This window comes from Schistocerca serialis, chromosome 1, assembly GCF_023864345.2.
Source record: "Schistocerca serialis cubense isolate TAMUIC-IGC-003099 chromosome 1, iqSchSeri2.2, whole genome shotgun sequence".
Lineage (NCBI taxonomy): Eukaryota > Metazoa > Arthropoda > Insecta > Orthoptera > Acrididae > Schistocerca > Schistocerca serialis.
In genome coordinates this window covers 208121136-208143227 of record NC_064638.1, presented here as the reverse complement: position 1 = coordinate 208143227, position 22092 = coordinate 208121136, and the positions used below count along the sequence as shown (strand labels likewise).

At 41.9% G+C, this 22092-nt stretch overlaps 1 protein-coding gene across 1 annotated transcript in view; it reads left to right on the top strand.

Annotated features, from left to right (window-relative positions):
• The first annotated feature begins 456 nt into the window (after window positions 1-456).
• Window positions 457-22092, top strand: part of LOC126465897 (protein singles bar) — a 143166-nt gene continuing 121530 nt past the window's right edge. The window contains exon 1 of the mRNA XM_050096342.1: window positions 457-540. Within this exon, the coding sequence (XP_049952299.1) occupies window positions 539-540 (2 nt within the window). The 5' untranslated portion in view covers window positions 457-538. The remainder of the gene's footprint in view (window positions 541-22092) is intronic.

The following is a 22092-nucleotide window of genomic DNA, read 5'->3' as shown; positions in this document are numbered from 1 at the left end:
AGGGCAAAAATCTTAGAGGGAGACCAAGAGATGAATACACTAAGCAGATTCGGAAGGATGTAGGCTGCAGTAGGTACTGGGAGATGAAGAAGCTTGCACAGGATAGAGTAGCATGGAGAGCTGCATCAAACCAGTCTCAGGACTGGAGACCACAACAACAACAACAACAATATTAAATGTTACAGTAGAGGTGCTCCTGAAAGTTTTTAAGAATTAGCGCTTTACGGGGTTCGGAATTTCAGCATCTGGCGAATAAGTGTTCACTATCGAAAAAGATTATGAAATGCAGATGCAGACTGTCGTGTCTCCATTTGAGTGCCGCTCACCGGCCGGAAGTGTGGAATTAGCGACCACCTCGATGGTCAGGAAGCGAGACCGCATGCAGGAGGAGGGCGTTGCCCCCCGCACCGCCCGGCCCTCGGATTGTGGGGTATTTTTACCCGGACTGCGTTGTGTCTGCGTCTGCCGGCGCGAGCATCCGGACGACTAGTAGCCAGGGCGGCGGCGGCAGCGTCGGCAGATCCACCCACACTCCAGCATGTGAGTACCCTGCTCCGGCACCGCCATCTCAGTTCACCCCACTAACATACCTGCACCCGTGTCCAGTGCCCTCTGTAACGCTGGCTGCTTCACAGTGGCTAACACAAGATGTGATGACATAATGACTCTTGCAGGCAAATCACAAAATATGCGCGCGACCGCTAAGATCGCAGGTTCGAATACTGACTCGGGCACGGACGTGTGGGATGTTCTTAGGTTAGTTAGGTTTAAGTAGTTCTAAGTTCTAGGGGACTGATGACCTCAGCTGTTAAGTCCCATAGTGCTCAGAGCCATTTTTGAACAGAATATGGTCACGTGTTTCTTCAGGTAAGAGTATTCCGCGAAGTCAATGGATCATTCAATACCTCTATACCGAGCATGTCGTCATCTGCTCTATCCATCTCTTAGAAAAAGCTAGGCGGATGTCGCCGTGGATAGGACACTAGTGTTTATCAGGGAGGGTTCTAAATCTCCTAACAAACTTTCAGAGACTGATCAGAGATGCCTGCTCAGAGTTTTGATGCATGGAATGGTTGGTCTCCAGTGACTTTTCACAAAGTAATCCACCTGATCTGTTACATCAGCGAGTTTATTGTTCTGCGAATAATTGCGCTTATGCAAATTAGCGTAATGTGGAATGTTTGTCAGATTTGATCGCATTGTCTCTACTGTTGATGTATGTGCAAATTTCCTATTGATTGTCAGTGAACTCCCTAACACTGTGGTTAAGACACAGGAGTGTTACTCAAGAGGAGTTCGCTTAAAAGCCTCATCCGTTTATTCAGAATGTTTTCGTTGGTTCGACTCACTATATTAGGCGAATGGTAGGACACTTCCGTTGTAAAGGATATGACCGATTTCTTTCCGCATTCTTATCCCGTCCGAGCTTGTGACTTATATCTAATTACCTCGTTGTCGATGGAACGATGTATCCTAATCTTGTTTCTTTTTTGTAAATCTCTTGCGATTGTTGAGCATGTAAAACATTTGTGGTTAACATTTTGAACAAATCCTGCGAAGAAAGTTCTGCATTGTGATGTACTACAAGATACTTTGCGACAAGGCGATTGTTGCATTATTCTCTTTTTTTCTTAAGAGAATTTTCATGCTTTGAAACTTAGCAGACGATCAACATTAATCAAAAGGTTACCTTCATTAATCATTAACCCATTACTAAAAGAGTTAACTTCGTTAAACGTTAAAGCGTTACTTTACAAGTGATTTATCAGAAGTTAATTGTTAACTCGTAACAGTAAACTTTATGTTGTGGCTGAAGTGAAATGAACAATTGAATCAAATGCATTACCTTTACTTAAACGAAGATTTTTTTGGTAGGACAAGTTTTGGTAGAACGAAGAAAATAAATGAAAACAATTTAATCGTTTAATCATTTAGTTATGTAATTACTTAGTAATCAGTATAAAATCACAGGAGATAGTATCTCATTCTCGGTGTGTGTTTCCCTTAGTAAGATGTTGCTTTAATCGAAAATGCTCATAAGCGACGCGTCTGCCCATGTTCGCGAAACTGAACATTTGCTGAGGTTTAAAGATTTTACCAGCTTCTCAATCTTTATGTGTTGTATCAAATTGTTAAGGATCTAAGTGTGAGTCCTAATTGTCGATTTTTAGGCATGCATAGTTTACAATCAAAAAGTATTTGTTCTCCCGATCTCCCGTAATATCAGTATATCCATTGTGGATGACGAAGTGCGACTGTGACTTAAACTGGCCTTTATCTGGTAATAAATATGCAACCAGTCGCTTTTTTATTCAACGATGAACATGTTTTCCAGGCACTGCAGTGGCTCGAAAACATGTTCGTGGTTGAATAAATCGTAAAAAAGCGACTGGTTGCATATTTATTACCAGATAAACGCCAGTTTAAATCACAGTCGAAGATCGTCATCCACTGCAGTGCCTCGAAAACATGTTCATGGTTGAATAAATCGTAAAAAAGCGACTGGTTGCATATTTATTACCAGATGAACGTAATAATTTAAATGCGTCCACGGATTTTCATCAGTTATAGAGCTAGACTCTCATTCCACTATTTAATTTCCACAGTCAATCCACTAACAAAAATAAGTACTTACTGCGAACACAGAAACGAACAACAATAAACAGCCAACACCTATAGTTATTCTCGGTCGCACTGGATTGTTTACATCAATCGCGCCCACCCCTGTATGGCCACACATCTACATGACCTGAACTTGTCAGAACATGTTTTCCGCAGGCGATACGGTGTAATTTTGTCATAAATAGAAGGCACCTAATTATCGATTAACGTACTCAAAGGAAGTTGCGGAAGTTAAAGAGTCCGTTAACGGTTTTCAAAATTATCTTAAAAGTTTTCAGTTACTCGAAAATTTAATTAATTAACGATTAACTGATTAACGGTCTTGTGCCAGCTACGCACATGATCGTGTCTTACCTTTTCAGAGTGCAAGCCTGGTGGTGAAGAGGCAAGGGGGCATTTAACCAAATTGCCAACAGCGAGCACCAAGAATCAATGGAAACGTCATCTTACAAATACGATATACATCCCTTATCACAAACTTTTACCGAGGTGCCCAGATAGTCTCAGTACGGTACAGCCTCAGTGGTAAGTGGAAGGAAATTGAACTAATTACTGTAGAGCGAATCACTAAAGATGAAGGGTTCTTCTTATCGACACTGTTCATATCGAACCTTGATCAACTTCTGAGAGTTCGTGGGCACAGTTCGGAATCACACTGCATTCTGCTGGAGTAAGGTTGACATCATCGTAAAATCATCCTTAGAAAAATTTTAAGTGATTTAAGGAAAGTCATGTGCATGTGCTACAATATGTTCGGATTTTTAGTAGCAGGCCGTTGGAATCCAGATTTAGATTACAATGAGACAGCAGATGTATTTTGATTTGAGTGGAATCCAGAAACATTTACTGTGGGTCAGGTATAAGCAAAAGAGATCCCTTCGGGCGAGACAGTGTAATTTGTGTCTTTGGGGCGGTATGTCTTTAGGTTGGCACACAAATTTCCAGGTGGAACTGTCACTGCATACATCAGCAACGATGATTTATTGCATTCACATCTATACTCCACAAGCCACATCCTTCCGGTAACACATAAGCTATTGTTTCTCTTATTTATTCGTAATGGTCATTTCGCGAATTGTACGTGGAAGTCAGCATTACGTTATCTATCTCTCCTTAGAAAATACGCTCTCTAAATTTTAACACTAGAGAACAATTACCTAAAATTACCCCCCCCCCCTCTCCCCACCTAAAGTGGGACCCTTGGCTGTGCATTGTCATAGACTTTAGTGGAATCAAATGTAAATAGTAGTTTACGCTTCTACCACTCTTTAGTGGACAGCACTCGTCACCTGCTTGACTTCTTGATTATCAGTTCGTCATTACATGTTTTGGCAATGGTAAAATTCTTTATCTTGTGCTACGTAGTTCATTATTTCTCATAGATATTGGCAGATTAAATCTTTCAACCTCTATGTGTTCTTGAACGACAAGGTTTAACATTAATGTTTATAAGTAAGCGGTTTCATTTAGACGTTTGATTAAAAATTTATTGAGCTTACAAAGTGTAAGCTATAGTTGCTTAAACTGGACCAGCTTCAGACGCTTAAGTCTAACTCCTTAGTTTTTCGTCTACACGATTTGTCTGTATTAGTACTCACTGTTACTTTCTTGGAATTCTCTTGCAAATTCCAAGAGGGGACGCTCGAACGAAGAAAGTGGAGCCCGTTTCAAACAACGAAAGATCTTGAAGGTATTGACGCAATTCGGAAAAAGATGGGTCGGAAGAAGGCCAGTAAACAATTTAATATTGCAAAATCAATATCTATGAGGTAGCCCAGTATGAAGTACGATACACGTATTCTTGTTCTTGTTGTGCCCTTGCTTCGCCTCGCGTCGGTGCATGGTCGGCATGGTTATTAGCGGATATGGCACGGTTAATTTAAGGGGTGACCGGATGCCCTTCCTGTCGCCATCCTGCTAGCCCTCGGCACGGGATATGTGTATTCCAACTGTCTGCGTGTAATGTTATTCACTTGAAAGTGAGCGAAAGTTTTCTAAATGTTTGCGAATCGTGTAACTGAAAGATGACTGGTACTGACTTAGTGAGATTTGGGAAACCGTCTAAAAATATCTAGGCTGGACGGTACACCGACCTTCGTCGTTAAGCCGACAGACGGGTTCGATCCACGGCCGGTGCACCTCCACGTCCTGAAAAGACGCTTTAGCATTAACGACTATCCAGGCGGGTGTATCTAGACACTTATTAGTCCATCCTCCCCTCAACTTTACCACGTTCTGAACTCTGGCGGAGGACACTTCAGTGAGATGTCTGAATCTCTGTGGACGAACGGCAGCCCATTATTCCTCAAGAGATGAAACCAGAGAAGGTAAGGATGGCGGAGCGATGTCGACGTTCTAACTTATTCTGGCGGTCTTACACTAGGTTCACGTCGGCACTGTGGCCAGGCCAGTCCATTTTAGGACGGCTATTATTCACAGACCATTGCCTCACTGATGCTGCTTTACGACAGGTTGCATTGTCATGCTGATGCAAACAATCATCGTCTCCCAACTATTCTTCTAATTCTGTATGCAATAAACAATGCTTAAAATGCCTCCATATCCATCAGCATTTAGCGTTATCAAAGCGCAAAAAGGAGATCACACCTTAACATGGGAAAGACGCCCAAACCTAACACCACCTTCACCGTACTTCACTGATGACGGGTAACGTTCTCCAGGCGTTAGCCAAACATGAAGTCTTCCGTCGGATTTCCACAGGGTATAACGTGATTCATCATTCCAAATCACCCGATTGCATCGTACCCATTGTTTTTAACTCACAACGCACAGTCACTGTGCCAGCTGGACTGCTGATAACACTTTGGGACTCAAGAGTGATTCCTTCCTAGGATTTCATCCGAACAGACCCCACAGTTCTCGACAGTCCCTGTCAGTCAATATCTGAGGTCTGTCTGGTCTTCATTCGGCTATAGTTGTTCCTTCACGTTTCACTTCTCAGTCGCACCACCACCAGTTGACTTGAGCAGCTTCAGAACGGTAGGAATGTCCCTTACGGTTTTGTTATATATGTGACATCCAATGACTGGTCCACGTCTGATGTCACCGAACTCTACAGACCGGCTCATTCTGTTGTTTCTGCTTCTGTGGTGACAACACAATACTCCCTGCCTCCCTGCGGGTTCGCCTTTCATGGCATTTAGTGGTCAATTCCGCAATATGTAGGTATGTCCAAATAGATCAGTTAGTGAACATTTTTGGGAAAAGATTTTGAAGAAGAACGGGTTTATTATGGTATGTTACGGAAGCTTCTTTGCACTTACTCGTAATGGCTTGCAAAGAATAGCTGTACAACTGGCAGAAAGAAGTAACATTGAGCATTCTCTCAAAGACGAAATATCTGAGAAAAAGTGGGTTACCCTTTTTCTTAAACGCCACAAAACGAGACTGTCTCAACAACATCGTGTAGCGGGGGTCTTGGTTTCCGCAAGGAAAACGCAGATAACTTGTGTAACCTGTTGGAAGATTTTGGAAAGGTAAATTCGCATCTGACAGAATTTATAATATTGATGAGGGTGACATTACTGTGGTACAACCTGTATTAGCCAAAGTCATTGGTCTTAATAGTAAAAAACAAATGGCCATCTTGACATCAGCAGAACATGGGGCAATTACAACGATTGTTGCTTATGTGAATGCTAGTGGCAAATTCGTGCTCGCATTAGTAATTTTCCCGAGCAGAAATATGAATGAAAAGCTTAAAAACGGGGGTCCAGTAGGAACAATCTTTGAAGCTTATCATTCAAGGGGGATTCAGATCATCTTCTTCACTCAATGGTTTCGCACTCAGCGAATTTTCAACTCCTGGAAAGTAAAAACCTGTCCTGTTGTTTTTGGATGGCCACCTTAGCCACACACAAAATATTGATCTGACTGACTTGGCAAAAATAAATCACATTACTATTGCGTCACTGCAATTTCACCCTAACAGATGTGGATAAAACATTTATGGGTTGTCTAAAACTTTATTTCAGCGAGGAAATAGCGCAATGGTTGAGGCGCTGTAAATGTGCTGTCAGTGCTTTCGATGTAAGGACTTTTTTTTGAGAAAGCCTATATTGGACGCCAAAGGGCTCAAGTAGCAATCAGTGGATTTAAACAGGTACATGCCCCCTGAACAAGAAGTTGTTCTCAGATACCCAATATATTGAAGAGGCAAGCAAAAAATGACATTCCTGTTTCTATGATTCTGTATTAAACAAACAAACAACATGACTCGTTTCTTTCCCGACAACAGAGAAAAATGTGATAGGAGCAAAGCACAAGTTATTGCAGAGTTGGACCCAAATCAGTCCATTGTCACTATTCATTCATTATTTAACCTCCTATATTCTTTCCCATCCCCGTTTTATACCTCACTTCTTTCTCCCATCTTCTCAAGTATTGCTTATGTTACTCGCGGTTTCTTTGGTATTATTTTAATCTTCCCCACTACCTTGCTGAGCAGATCCAACATGACATCAGTTCTTCCCCAAAAAGTTTCTGCGTTATCTCCCTTACTGATTATTCCCTTAAATCTGATTTTCCCACTTATCTTTCAATTCCGTATTGTTATTTCTTAGTTTCTTGACATTTCGTTTTGATTTCCTTCTCTCCAACTTGTTGATTTATTTCAGCCTTGTTTGCACTTCTTCTGTTAGGAGAATTTGATCCGGTGCGATGTCTGTTCTTGGTCGTGTTTTCACATCAAGTGCGCCACAAAAATTGCCGCCCCTCAAATTTCGGCACACTAAGAGGCTACCTATTTCGTCTAATACGGTAGTGCTGGCTCTGTTATAAGGGAGATCGACAATGGTCATGGTTCAAGTAACAGCACTGACCTTCGTGGATGATGTTTTAGGAGAGCAGTGGCGAACCGAAGTCATAAATGGTAATCAAAACAGTCCCACGATTGTGCCACGTTAGCCGGTACGCGATCAATTGCAAAAAGACAGCCTTCTATCTAGTTTGCTGAAACCTAAGGACGAACGTTTGAAACAAATATTGAAAGATGTACGGTGGAATAGCATGTAAAATGGAATTATTTCACGATCATTGTCTCTTCAAAGGCGTGGGTATCTTGGGGCACTCCAGATGTTCTTTTTATTGTGAGTGTTGTGGTCTTCAGTCCGGAGACTGGTGGTGTTTCCCACGCTTGTCTATCCTGTGCAAGCCTCTTCGTCCTTGCGTAGCTACTGCAGTTTACAACCATCCAACTTAAATCCAAAGCTGCTTGCTTTATTCAAGCCTTGGCCTCCCTCTGAAATTCTTTCCCTCCCCTTCCCCCTTCCTCCTCCCTCATATGCTCCGTACCATTACCAAACTGGCCATTCCTTAATGCAAGCTGTGGCGAATTTCTGATATCGTTAAGAATATAAATGCACCCATCACTGGATCGTGCGAGATCGAAACTGTATCACATTGGTGGTCGAAAGTGAAAACTTGGTTTCCACCGCCAACGTTACGTACAATGAAGCATGTGAGTGGTGATGGATGAAAACGACCTTTCCTCTGCCATTACGGTCATATTTATTCCACACATTTGAGTATGACGCAATGTAGTTGCGTCCTCGCTTAAAACACGCCACTAGAGCCAGCAGGCAGGAACACTGCGAAAACTGCAGTGGCTTAAACCGTCCAGTTAGGTGTGAGGCAAAACTATTGTTTCCGTTAAAGTAAGCATTTGAATTACAGTTCATTCAGCAAGCTTCGACACATGATGTTTGAATCCAAACCATTCTAAACACTACCTTCCATTTCATTTAGAGACTGTTTTTAACTGGCGCACGTCAGTGTCACTCATGTTCGTATTTGTGTGGTATGATTCACAATCTGCATAGGATACCTACCGTAACGATACGTTTAGAGCCAACGCCCACGCTTGAGGTGGGATTTGAATGCGAGAACTGCGATTTATAAAGCAGTGAGGTTACCGAGGTAACACGAAGGACGGAAACATTCGTTCTGCAGATAAGCTATGAGCGAATGCTGCTAAGATGAAGCGCTATAGGTTGAATCTAATGTAATATATTGACGATGTAATGACTTACACACTGTTAGGCTTAAGGCTGTGGGAAGCCAGCAAGAGCACTCCAAGATATGAAATCAGAGACACTACGCAGAGAACAGGCAAAAGTTGTAGCATTTAGGTTATCAGATGTAAACAGTAATAGTAGAGGCCTGCGAACTGCAGACGCTCTGGGTAGCTGTCCCAGGGCAGAAGTTCCACTTCAGAGAATTAATTTGCAACTCCATCCACCGCATAGACGCTGACGAAAGGCGTCACGGTAGGAGATGGTCACAAAAAGGCACATCTTGGTATAGGCAGCAAGCTCGATACTTGCCCCTGGGAACCGGAGTGTCAGTGAGATTACACAGGTTAAGGTGCTACAACAGCTGTTCCCACTCACGAGAGGCTTCAGGGTGGGGCCAAGTGATGTAGAACACTGTTGTCGCTAGCAATAATAGGAAGGACACTGACGTTTAGCTTTCAGCTGAACGCTGTTGCTACCAAACTTTGAGTTTGATAATGTAAAGACCAGACACACCCCTACGTACCAAGTACCAGAAAGGGAGGACTTTGAATGTGGTAGGTTAGAGGTACCATTGAGGTGCGGAGCTACTCGTCAGATTTGCAGCAGCCTGTAAAGTGCCGACGGATTGGTGGGCCGACTATAGGAAGGGAGAAATAGTGCGCCGTTACACTCCTTTAAAAATACGTGTTTTTGTATCCAGATAGTGCTCTCAGTCAAACTATTGGGGTGGCCAATCCCCTGTCGTCCCTCGCCAGCCTCGGGTAAGCCCCGACAAGTCTGTTTCTCTCATTTTAAGTGCTGTTCTAGAAGTTCGTGCTTTATAGTGCTGCTATTGATTGCTACTTCTGTTAGCTCTTTCCCCACAGACTCAGACACTGGCTTCAGCTGTGCAACCAGTTGCATCCTTTGTTTGTTCTTCTTGTTTATAATTATAATTCAGTGTATTAGTTAGTCTGATTGCAAATAAATAGTGTTAATCAGACCCCTGAGTATCTTTGAATGTCTTGCTGTAAGCATCCTATCGAGTCTCAGAATCCGCCCCTCTCCTAGGTGCCTTGCGATACTATTTGGATCTGACCCATGTACTAGTCAACTTGCCTTCACTGAAAGTTTGTCTTTCTACAGTTGTTCCGAACGCTCGGAAACTGCTGACTGACATGTACCCCCTGTCCCCCCTGTTTTCTATGTCAGGACATGTCACTAATAACAAACTATACTACAAACTCAGAAACCCAGCAACAGACAACCATTAACGCATAGTGGCATGTTTTGCCGATAAACGAAAAATTAATTTGTGGATGACAAGCCGGGTGAAATGATCTGGTCTCTGGTTTTCGATCCATACTACATAGAATCACTGAAGTTGAGGCTTTTGTTGCTTTTCCTATTCTAAGAATTTATCAGACTACTTTTCTTCAATAATTTGCTACGCACGAACCCTAGCAATTGTATCATTCTGTAAGTACGAGGAAACCCTTGATTCTTTAAAGAATCGAAATCTCATGTATAAAAAGCTTCAAACGTCCTATTACTTTACAGATCAGTTAATGTGTTAAATGTTTTGATGTTGAACATGTATCCCTGAAGAAGTTTGTAAAAGGTTTGACATGACGCTTGAAGTATGTTGGAACCCGCTATGTGTTCTCATTATCAAACATTGAACGAATATTCTCCGGATAATTTACGCTTCATTTCATCCAAAAGCAAGTTTTTCACGCGCCTCACTGTTTATAACGTAGTATCTCCTGAACGATGCGTCGTACAGTCGCATAATTTTCCATGTCATTCAGAGATATATGTGGATACAATGCAGCAAATTGTGTTGCAAACAGAGTTAGTAGTGAAACAGTAATAAATTAAAACGTCTTGCCTGATGCTACAGTTTTGCTGGATGAACAGCGAAAATACAATAAGCGAAAAACTTTTTTTCCTTTCATTATTTTGAGAGGGATATCAGCGAGGAACAGTTTCCCGAAGGTTTGAAGCTACACTTAAAGTTTGTTGGAAGTCATTAAGTGCTCTCATTCTCAAATACCGGATGACTTTACCCTGGGTATTGGTAAGTTACACTGCCTCAAAACACACGTATACGAAGTTTCTAACTGTGTGATACTTGTCTTACTGTTTTAAACCTCTAACACAAGATAAAACCACTTAATGAGTAGTTTATGGTAGTATTTTATATTCTTATATTCGGTCAATAATTATATGAAATATTTGAAATCAAATTTTGTTGCCTCTGGAAGCCATTAAACAGGCAACTTGCCACACTAATATACACGGTGCCTGTGTTAATCTCTTCGCCCTCTAGATGCAGTTCGTCGTGTGACTCTATGGAAGAATAATATAAACTGCTAAAAAAGACATTTTGCTCGGTCTGTATATCTACGAATATGTGTAGACTGAGCAGGAAATAAAGGAATAAGCCCTATGAAACCAAAAACATAACTTTAGTGTGAAAAAAGCAGTCTATTAGAAAGTGCACGCTTATGAAATCAAAATCTGCCACTTGATATCATTCAGTAGCATAACTCCACAATCTGGAGGAAGCGTTGATTCCGGATTTAATAGCGGGTAAATGTGCCTTCAAACGGGCAAGCCCTTTTCCCCCAGACCTCACGAATATGCGGCTTCCAGGTCAAATGTCTGTCAAGAGTTACCCCTAGGCACTTAGTCGTCCGACACCAGGGGATGGGTCCTCCCATGATTCGCAACGGCTGAAGATCTATTGGCACTGTACGTCGCGCTGTTACGACAGCCTGGCTTTTCACGGCATTGAACTACAGGCACCATTTCGTAGCCCAGGCACCTAGGATGTCCCATGCCGCCTGTAAAGTGAGACGAAAGACGTCGATTCTTTGGGAGCGCACGCAGACTGCGGTGTCATCACCATAGCGATAACCTGTGTGCGTGCGATACATCGTCTGTATACAGGGAATACAGGATGGGGCCGAGAACCGACCCCTGCGGCACTCCTGCACGTATAAGCCTAACAGTTGAGATGTTGTCTTCGGAACGAACGTGGAAAGACCGGCCACGCAAGTAGGACGCGATGAGTCTCACGTGCGGCGTCGGAACGCCCAGTAAAAAAAGTTTCCAGAGGAGGCCCTCGTGCTATACGCAATCAAACGCCTTGGACACGTCAAGAAGTACGGCCCTGAGTGCTCCCAACCCTCCAGTGCTCACATCGCATTTTCGACAACTCGCAGTAGCTGGTTTTGCTTGCTGTGGCCCTGCCGGAGGCCTAACTGCTCTTGGGGAATTAGCCCCTTCCTGCCCACATGCTCCACGAGCCGTCTGATGTAGATTCGTTCGAATACTTTAGACAGAACGGGGAGCAGAATGATCGTTTTAAGGAAGCCTGGCAACCATCTCTGCGTGTATTGAAGCATAGATCCTGAGAAATCAGTACCCAGAACAACCACCTCTGGCCGTATTAACGGCCTTGATACGCCTGGGCATTGAGTCAAACAGAGCTTGGATGGCGTGTACAGGTACAGCTGCCCATGCAGTTTCAACACGATACCACAGTTCATCAAGAGTAGTGACTGGAGTATTGTGACGAGCCAGTTGCTCGGCCACCATTGACCAGACGTTTTCAATTGGTGAGAGATCTGAAGAATGTGCTGGCCACGGCAGCAGTCAAATATTTTCTGTATCCAGAAAGCCCCGTACAGGACCTGCAGCATGCGGTCGTGCATTATCCTGCTGAAATGTAGGATTTCGCAGAGATCGAATGAAGGGTAGAGCCACGGGTCGTAACACATCTGAAATGTAACGTCCACTGTTCAAAGTGCCCTCAATGCGAACGAGAGGTGACCGAGACGTGTAACCAATGGCACCCCATATCATCACGCCGGGTGATACACCAGTATGGCGATGACGAATACACGCTTCCAATGTGCGTTCACCGCGATGCCGCCAAATGCAAACATCCCCATCTGTTGACTCAGGGATCGAGACGTAGCTGCACGATCCGTTACAGCCATGCGGATAAGATGCCTGTCATCTCGACTGCTAGTGGTACGAGGCCGTTGGGATCCACCACGGCGTTTCGCATTACCATCCTGAACCCACCGATTCCATATTCTGCCAACAGTCATTGGATCTCGACTAACGTGAGCAGCAACGTCGCGATACGATATACCGCAATCGCGATAGGCTACGATCCGACCTTCATCAATGTCGGAAACCTGATGGTGCGCATTTCTCCTCCTTACACGAGGCATCACAACAACGTTTCATCAGGCAACGCCGGTCAACTGCTATTTGTGTTTGAGAAATCGGTGGGAAACTTTCCTCATGTCAGCGCATTGTTGGTGTCGCCACCGGCGCCAACCTCGTGTGAATGCTCTGAAAAGCTAATCATTTGCGTATCACAGCATCTTCTTCCTGTCGATTAAATTTCGCGTCTGTAGCACACCATCTTCGTGGTGTAGCAATTTTAATGGCCAGTAGTGTAGTTGTTGAGAAAGAGAATTCTTATACAAAAAACACATACTATGCAAGTTATAAAGGTGGTGCAAAACCTTCCTCGGGCAGTTTATAATCATTTGAAAATGTACAGCAATTGAATCTTTTCTGGCATCTTATCCAGGTCACAAGAAATTCATTATGTCTAAAGGTACCACCAGCTGCATGGCACTTATTTCTAAAGTTTTGTTATGTCAGAGTGTTATCTGGCCCTCCCATTTTCAGCGGCACCGTGGAAGTATTTCGTATCTATATGTCATACGTACGATCTTCAAGATAGTTCAGTATACGATCTTCATACCCCAAGGACAGCATCCACCTCGTTCTTTGCGCCCTTGGTTACTGACGCGACTACACTTAACTGAATAAATAAATAAATAAATAAATACAATAATTACGATATGAAGTGACGGTTTAGAGATCTTAAGATCAACCTTCCAGAGCATGGCGAATACATTTATGTACTTTAGCGGCTTTGTCCAGTAATGAAGAACTCTGTTCAGAGCCTTACATCCTGCTTGTTTAAGTCTTTGCTTGTTCTGTCAGTAACTAGTTGACACACGAGCCGTTGGAACACCTGCAGTGGGGTGACAGTCGTTGATTACGGCAGCCCGGCTGAACACTACCTGTGGACAAAAGGAACGCTAACGAACCAGCGGCTGTAAGTGTACGCCTCGTGGCCTGTGCATCGTGACGCCCCCGCTGCACGTGACACATAGGAATTGTGACGGGAGGGGGGGGGGGGGGGGGGCGGGCGCTGACGTAAGACTCTGCAGCTGTGAGGACACGGGGGACACGGGGCGTGGGCGTCCGCCGCGTACAGTGACGCACGGGGGTCCCCCTCTGGAATCGATGGCTTCCTCTTCCTGCAAGGATCTGTTGTACGGAGTTTGCAGCGAAGTGCCCAGACAGCACAGCTACAATCAACTGCCGTCCACCAAGAGGAATTTGCTAAACAAAGCGCATTCTACACAACGCATTTAATTGAGTTAATCGGTTTAGGAACAACTAGGCCGTCTTCAGATCTAAAATATGCAGAGTAAGGTGGCTCTCGCCGATATCAGACATACTATCCGTTTCGAAAATCACAACACAATTTTGCTGTTTGTGCTGGCGACAGAAAGACGCTTTTCCGTGCAAGTTGTATTATCCGGCTAGAAGCTGAATGAAGCTATCTCATTTGTTGGTGTATCGGTGTGGAATGTCCAACGTGTCTGCAACGCTTTACAACATGCAGCCATTAAACACTGCGTAAGAACATTGGTTGGAAAAAGATCCTAACCAACTCCGACCAAAGACGAGTGTCGTGCCTTGCTCATGACATTGGTTTCAAACCCTGTATGTAGGTTTAAACCTGATTTTTTTTTTCAAATGTAATGTTTAACACTACTCCCTTGTAACATGGAAAAATATTTCGATCCCTTCAGTTTTTTTGTAAAACGTTTTTCACTGCAAGCCCTACTTGTATTGCTACGGTATTTTCTTGACGAATTTGTTCACAAGAATCGTTCATACTCATCCTTAATTCAAAAATAATATATACACGCAGAAGCTGAGATAAATTTGTGCTCAGAAGAATGGAGGCCACTATTAAAAAGTTTCATAAAGTGGATGTATTAGACACACCTGCTTTACAGCACTAGTATTTATGATTCGTTTTTACGATGATGAAAGAAATGCTTACCAAGGACCGCCTCCAGCATAGTACGAGACGGGGAATTTATATTCTTTCAGCTGCAGCCTGTTTACGTACGAACATTACGTTTTTTAACACATATTGTCCTTTCTGTAGCATGGAACTAGTTAATAGGCGTGCTGACTGGTACAAAATGTCACAAATTTTGCATTCTAATGTCTCACAGTAGACAATGAGAAATGTGCGTCATTGTGCCGATATTAGTAAGGGAATTAAAGTTAGTCAGTAACGTCTTCCGATCCCGTGCGACAGACGTGATTTAGGCACGCAGACAAACTGATGATGTCATAATTCGACATATACATTACATTCGCTGATGATACACGGACAGAGAGGAATCTTAAGCATACAATGTTGATAAACGAGTCGCATTTGAGCGCATTTTAATTCGTAATTCAAAAAGTAGGCAGTCGTGATGTTATCCGATCTGTTTTGTATCCTACTCAATAATCAGATAAGTGTGTAAAGAATTAAATATTTTTGTGGATCCATGGATTTTCTTAAACATCTACATCTGTACTCTGCAAACAACCGTGAATTCCATGGCTGAGGGTACATCCCACTGAACCATGTATTCTGCTTTTTTCCCGTTCCATTCATGTATCTAGTTCGGGAAGAGTGATGGCTGTCGATTTCGACATTTTACTTGACAAACTTAGCAGCCTAAATTTCTCGCCAAGTGCTGTGCAATGGTTTCCCTCTTACCTGACGTGCCGTCGACAGTGCGTCACGTCCGGCGCCATAAAGTTACAGTGGAGGCAGGTAGTATCAAGTGACTCCCAGGATTCGGCATTAGGTCCTATATTCTTTTCATTGTACATACATGATGTGTCATCAGTTTTATTCTACTGCAAATACCACATGTACACTGATAAATAACACATATACGCTAACGACCTCCAGTTGTATCTAAGTGTACAACCAATAAAACTGAAGACTGCTATCGAGAATCTCAATACCGACCTGTGTACACTATGAAACAGGCCTAAAGCTCAATTCATCTGAAACCCATGCGGTGCTGGTCATCTCTTTAGCCCAAAATATTGGGGATCCCTACCATCTGTAACCCTAAACGGGACAAATATCAACTTCTCTCCTTCAGCAAAGAGCGTAGGAGTAAAAGTAGATAATCTAAATTGCACTGAGCACTGTCCAAGAAGGCATTAGTATCTCTCCATGTCCCACAAAAATATAAAAAGCTCTTCTCTCTTGACCTGAAAAAGAAACTTGTACAAACACTAATTCTTCTAATTATTGATTACTGCGAAGTTACCTCGTAAAGTCTTTCTCAGGAAATCTCACGGCATATGGAGCTGGTTATAAATGCCCATGTTTGTTACGTGCGATACTCAATTCTTTGATCATATTTCAGTATCATATGCACAGCTGTCATGGCCGCGTGCAGACAAGCGCAGAGGTTTCCATACCCTCTTGTCTTCTCTACAGTCGTATCAATGAACACTGTGTCTCATATCTCTCCTCGACCCTTAACGCTCTTGCCTGAATAACATGGCAGAAACAGGCGTTCCCATCGGAGCAAAGTCCTTTCTGTTCCGCTCCATCATTCGTACACTTTCTCGAAATCCTTCTCTGCAGCAGGAACAGGACTCTGGAATAATCTCTTGCATTATATTAGGAAGCTGAATAACATATCCAACTTCAGAAGACAGTTAATGACATATCTACTAAAGCAACAATAAGAATTACCGTTGTCACTCTACTCGCCCGTTACCCGCGCAAGTGCTTCTTTCCAACCAGATCTTCTTTTCCCTGTATTCTTAGCTGGTGCGGTCTCCTTAAATTTCCTTTCCCCAGAGCTCGCTATATCAGAAAACTTTTATTTTGTACACCTATAAATTCTTTTTATGTCTGCCACTGTCATTATTGTTATTATTGTCCTCATTATTATTACTATCTTCACTATTGGCGGCAGCAGCTGCAATAGTACAGGTACTATTAACCCCATTAGTTCATAGTATTCAAACTGAAAAAATTGCAAAAAGGTAGAAATTCAGGAATTGGGACCTGGAAAAGCTGACAGAACCAGAGGTTGTCGAGAGTTTCAAGGGAGTTTTAGGCAACGATTAACTGGAACAGGGGTAAGGAATATAGTAGAAGACGAATGGGTAGCTTAGAAGAATGATATAGCCAAGGCAGCAGAGGATTAAATAGGTAAAAAGTAGAAACCCTTCGAAAACACAGGAGGTACTGAATTTAACTGATGAAATGAGAAAATATAAAAATACAGCAAATAACGCAGGCTAAGGGGAATACAAACGTCTAAAAATCTCATTGACAGGAAGTGCAAAATGGCTAACCTGGAATGCCTAGAGGACCAATGTAAGGATTTAGAAGCATATATCACTAGGGGAAAGATAGATACCTCATACAGGAAAATTAAAGAGGCCTTTGGGGAAAAGAGAAGCCGCTATATGAACATCAAGAGCTCACATGGTAAACCAGGTCTTAGCAAAGAAGAGAGGTGGCACAGTGGCTAACACACTGGACTCGCAGTTGGGAGGACGACGCTTCAAACCCACTTCCAGCCATCCTGATTTACGTTTTTCGTGATGTCCCTAAATCGCTTCTGGCAAATGCCGGGATGGTTCCTTTGTGAGGGCACGACCGATTTCCTTCCTTAATCCGATGGGAGCGATGACGTCTTTGTTTGATCCCCTCCCTTAAACCACCCAATCAATCTGAAAGGTGGAAGGAGTATATAGACGGTCTATGCAAGGGAGATGAACTTGCAGGCAATATTAGCGTTTCTAGATTTAGAGGAAGCTTTTGTCAATGTTGACTGGCATACTTTCTTTGAAATTCTGAACTTAGCAGACGTAAAACACTGGGAGTCAAAGGCTATTTACAGCTTGTACAGAAACCAGACGGCAGTTATAACAGTCGAGGGGCGTGAAGGGCGAAGCACTGGTTGAGAAGGGACTAGACAGGGCTGTAGTCGTTGCCGATGTTACTCAATCTGTACACTGAGCAGGCAGTAAAGGAAGCCAAAGAAAAATTTGGGGTAGGAATCAGAGTTCAGGGAGAAGAACTAAAAACTTATGGTTTGCCGGTGATTGTAGTTCTGGCAGAGAAAGCACGACTTGGAAGAGCTGTTGAATGGAACAGACAATGTCTTTAAAGGAGTATATAAAATGAATATCAACAACAACAAAATAATGATAATGTAATGTAGTGGAATTAAATAAAGTGATGCTGAGGGAATTAGATTAGGAAACGAGACACCTAAAATAGTAGATAAGGTTTCTTATTTGGGCAGCAAAATAACTGATGATGGCCGAAGTAAAGAGGATACAAAATGTGCACTAGCCATGGCAATAAATGCATTTCTCAAGATAAATTTGTTAACATCGAACATAAATTTAAAGTTTTTGGAACTCTTTTCTGAAAGTATTTGGAAGGAGTGTAGCCATGTGCGAAAGTGAAACATGGACGATAAACAGTTTAGACAGGAAGAGAATGAAAGTTTCCCTAATGTGATGCTACAGAAGAATGCTGAAAATTTGTTGGATAGACCACGTACCTTATGAGGAGATACTGAACAGAACTGGGGAGAGAAGGAATCTGTGATACAACACAGCTAGAGGAAGGGGTAGGTTGATAGGACACATTCTGAGACAATAAGGGATCACCACTTTAGTACTTGAAGGAAGTGTGTGTGTGTGTGTGTGGGGGGGGGGGGGGGGAGTAAAAATTGTAGAGGGAGACGAAGAGATGAATACAGTAAGCAGATTCAGAAGTATGTATTATGCAGCAGCTATTCAGAGATGAAAAGGCTTGCACAGGATAGAGTAGCAAGGAGATCTCATCAAACTAGTCTTCGGACAGAAGATCATAACAGCAACAGTTCATAGTTAGTGTTATTTATTCATATTGCCACTTTAGACACTGAAATCATTTTAATACTATTTGTCATTTTAAAATCGTTACTTCTGAAGTGACATGATGTAAAAAAGATATCGTATAAGTGAAACCCTTGTCCGATGCCAGATCAAGTTTAGCAAATATATGAAGTAAATAAGTGCTTCTATGCGCACTGAAATTAGTTTAATCTTGTCTTCGTGTTCGCTACGGAAGCGACGAGTACATTCCTGGCTTCATACTGGTTCTTGAAACTTTGTAAGTCTATTTCCGCGGGATGGTTTGAGACTGTCTGCTAAGAGTTTGTCACGCCAATTTTTCAGCATTTCAGTGACGCTCTCCCGTGGGTCAAACGAACCTCTTAGCATTCACGCTGCCCTTCCTTGTATCCGTTCAGTATTCCCTGTCAGTACTATTTTATATTAGTTCCACACACTTGAGCACGAGCAGTATTCTAGGACGGGTTGCACGAGTGCTTTGTAAGGAATCTCCTTTGTACACTCTTTACGGTATCTTACCAATGAGCTGAATTATATCAGCAACATTACCTACGGTTCAGCGTATACGATCGTCCCATATCGTACTACTGTTTCTTATTGCTATTAGGGGAGAATGTTGTGTACGCAGAGGATAGCGCACCTGGCAACACATTACTATTTTTGGTCGGTACTTCAGTGTAGTGACTGATTTTAGAATCACATGAAGGAATGCTCACTTGTGAGAGATTCGAACACTGTATTTAAGATAATTCGCGTTTATTGTTTCGTCTCAATTACACATTTTTAATTAGATCAAAGAAGATGGCTAGCTGACGCAACTACTTAGATCCGAAGATGATCCCGAGTAATCAAAACGCGTAACCTAACGAAAAATATGCAGCTGAGATGGAACAATAAATGAGAATTGTTAAAATTTTTAAAATTCTTCGAGTTCTACAGATTTAAGTGTTGTATTGTATATTAAAACCATTTCCAATATTTTTCAATTTTCTCAATTTTTGTCTGTATTTCTTCCGTGACTACATTTCTTTCGTAAAGAACAACCGTCTTTTGAATATATTATTAATTCTCCAGTTACAGAATTTTTTGGGAAGCAAAATTCTATGATTCTGAAATCTAATTATATGACGTGTGGACAGTGAAGCCATACTTGGTCGGTCGAACACAATCTCGGACCTTGACACTGAAGAGGATTTTACCATGGAACGTGCGATATTTGCAAATTAACTGAGTTTAGTTAATTTTCGTAAAAAATTTACCTGTCTTGGAAATGGAAATTTGTGGTAGTTTCCAATAGTTTCGCTTTCAAAATTTATTTGACTTCTAAGTGGCTTCTGATAACACTTCTAATCAATTTGCGTTCACTTACTGATTGATGTGTAGTACAGTAATAATGTCAACAGATACCTATATAATCATAATACTGACAAGACTTTATCGATTGCAACACTTTTGAATTTCAATAGAATATTTGTTCCTAGATCATGACCATATTGTATCTTAGAAAATGTTTTCACATTTACGAGAACCTTAATTATCTGAAGTAATATTTAGAATTTCAGAAAAGAGACTGCAGCACATAAAAACTGAAAGCTATTATGTAAAATGGAACAAGAAAATATATTAAAGTTGTATTAAAGAGGCAAAAATTTGAAAAGTGTCCCAAGATGCAATACTCTCCCCTCTCTCATTACCAGAAAAAAATATTGCACTGAATTTTGAGAGTAGCTGCCCTTCTGTTTTTGGTCCTTCTAATAATCCACTACGGTTCTTCGATATGCTATTTTAACGTAAGTGCTATTATTCTAATTTGTTTGACGCTGTCTTCAGTTCCACCAATTTACTTTTGCCATTTCTTTTGCTTTAGCCATCTTAAACAGTCATGTTTCTGTATAACAGAAACATTTCACTTAGTCTACTTTATCTTCGTCAGTTTTTATTATTAGCAGGTTGCTATCCTCCTTTCTACTACTTTTCGTCACTTTCGCCTTGCTTGACTTACAGCAATCAGCATCCTGTGTTGAATATACCGTCCATTTCATTTAACAGTTTTCTGGCTCTTTCTCACTTTTGCAGATGGTTACTGGCAATGTCGTCTGCTAATTTTATTGCTGATATTTGGACACCTTGCACTTCGATTCCTCTTCTTTCATTTTTTAGTTGCTTCTCATGTGTATAAGTGAAACAACTCTGACGCTAACTGAAAATCTCGCCTTTTATCCTCATTAACGTAAACTCGTTTTTCTTGATGTTTGGGAAAAAAATGCAGATCCCTTGTCAATATCGCTTATCTCTTCCAGAAGAGCTCTGGAACAGCCAGGAGACATCCACACAGTGAATGTGTGAGTAATGGTGATATAAACGTTTCCAAGTTCGAAAATGCAATAGATTTTCATGGACGTTGCCCTTCGTGTCCTTTGTAAGTGATCTCTCTCGCGCTGAGTAGACAGAATCCGACCCCTCACCGGAATCTGATACGCGTTAGTTTCGCCTACCTGGCGAGGCTTCACCGCAGCGGGCAACATACACACCACACACACACACGCACACACACACACCGGTTACGTGCCTCGCTGCGACTTTCTTGGACTCTGAAACTACGTGCACAATCGAACACTCGACAACTAATCTCCCGCAGCTTTTTTTTCACACCGCATGTTTACTGACGAACTCCGATTAATGTGGGTAGCGAGCACGCTCGCTAAAACAGCAAGCTCTATCAGCGGTTACCGGACACGGAGCGCTTGACGAGGCAGCAGTGTTCGCTGAAGCAACTTTCGAGTACCCAGCAGTACGCATTTCTTGCTGCATCATCGTTCATACATCAAATCGGTCTCGCTGAGTTAGATCTCTGTGGTCTTACTTCCTAAATTGTACAGTTACTTTTTATAGATCGTGTAATGAAACTGATCAGTGATACATTTTTTCTTTAACACATCCCGAAACTTTCAAATAAATATACTGCCTGATCCGCTGACATTCTTTAAAGGTCGCAAAATTTTGGTTTTCCTTATGACAAAACACCAATAAATAATTATTTCATTTGTATTTAGTTACAAAAATGTCCAATAAGAAATTATTCCAGATTGAAAGTTAGAATCACTAAAATTTTGCATTAAACATACGAGTATGCCTATAAGTTTCGAAAAGCCTTTCGAAATGATTATTATTCCTATAATTTTTATGGTTATTTGAAAATATTTATAACGTAAATAATCTATTTATTAATCACATTCGATTTTATCTTTGCACGTGTAGGTCGATATAAAAAGCTATATATTTGTACGGAGAGATAAGCATCGCTGGTTTTCATTGTCAAAATTTTTTGCATGTGTAATATAGCAGTTCTAAGTTGGACGTTGTAAGTTGCTGTTTGGATAGGTTGTTG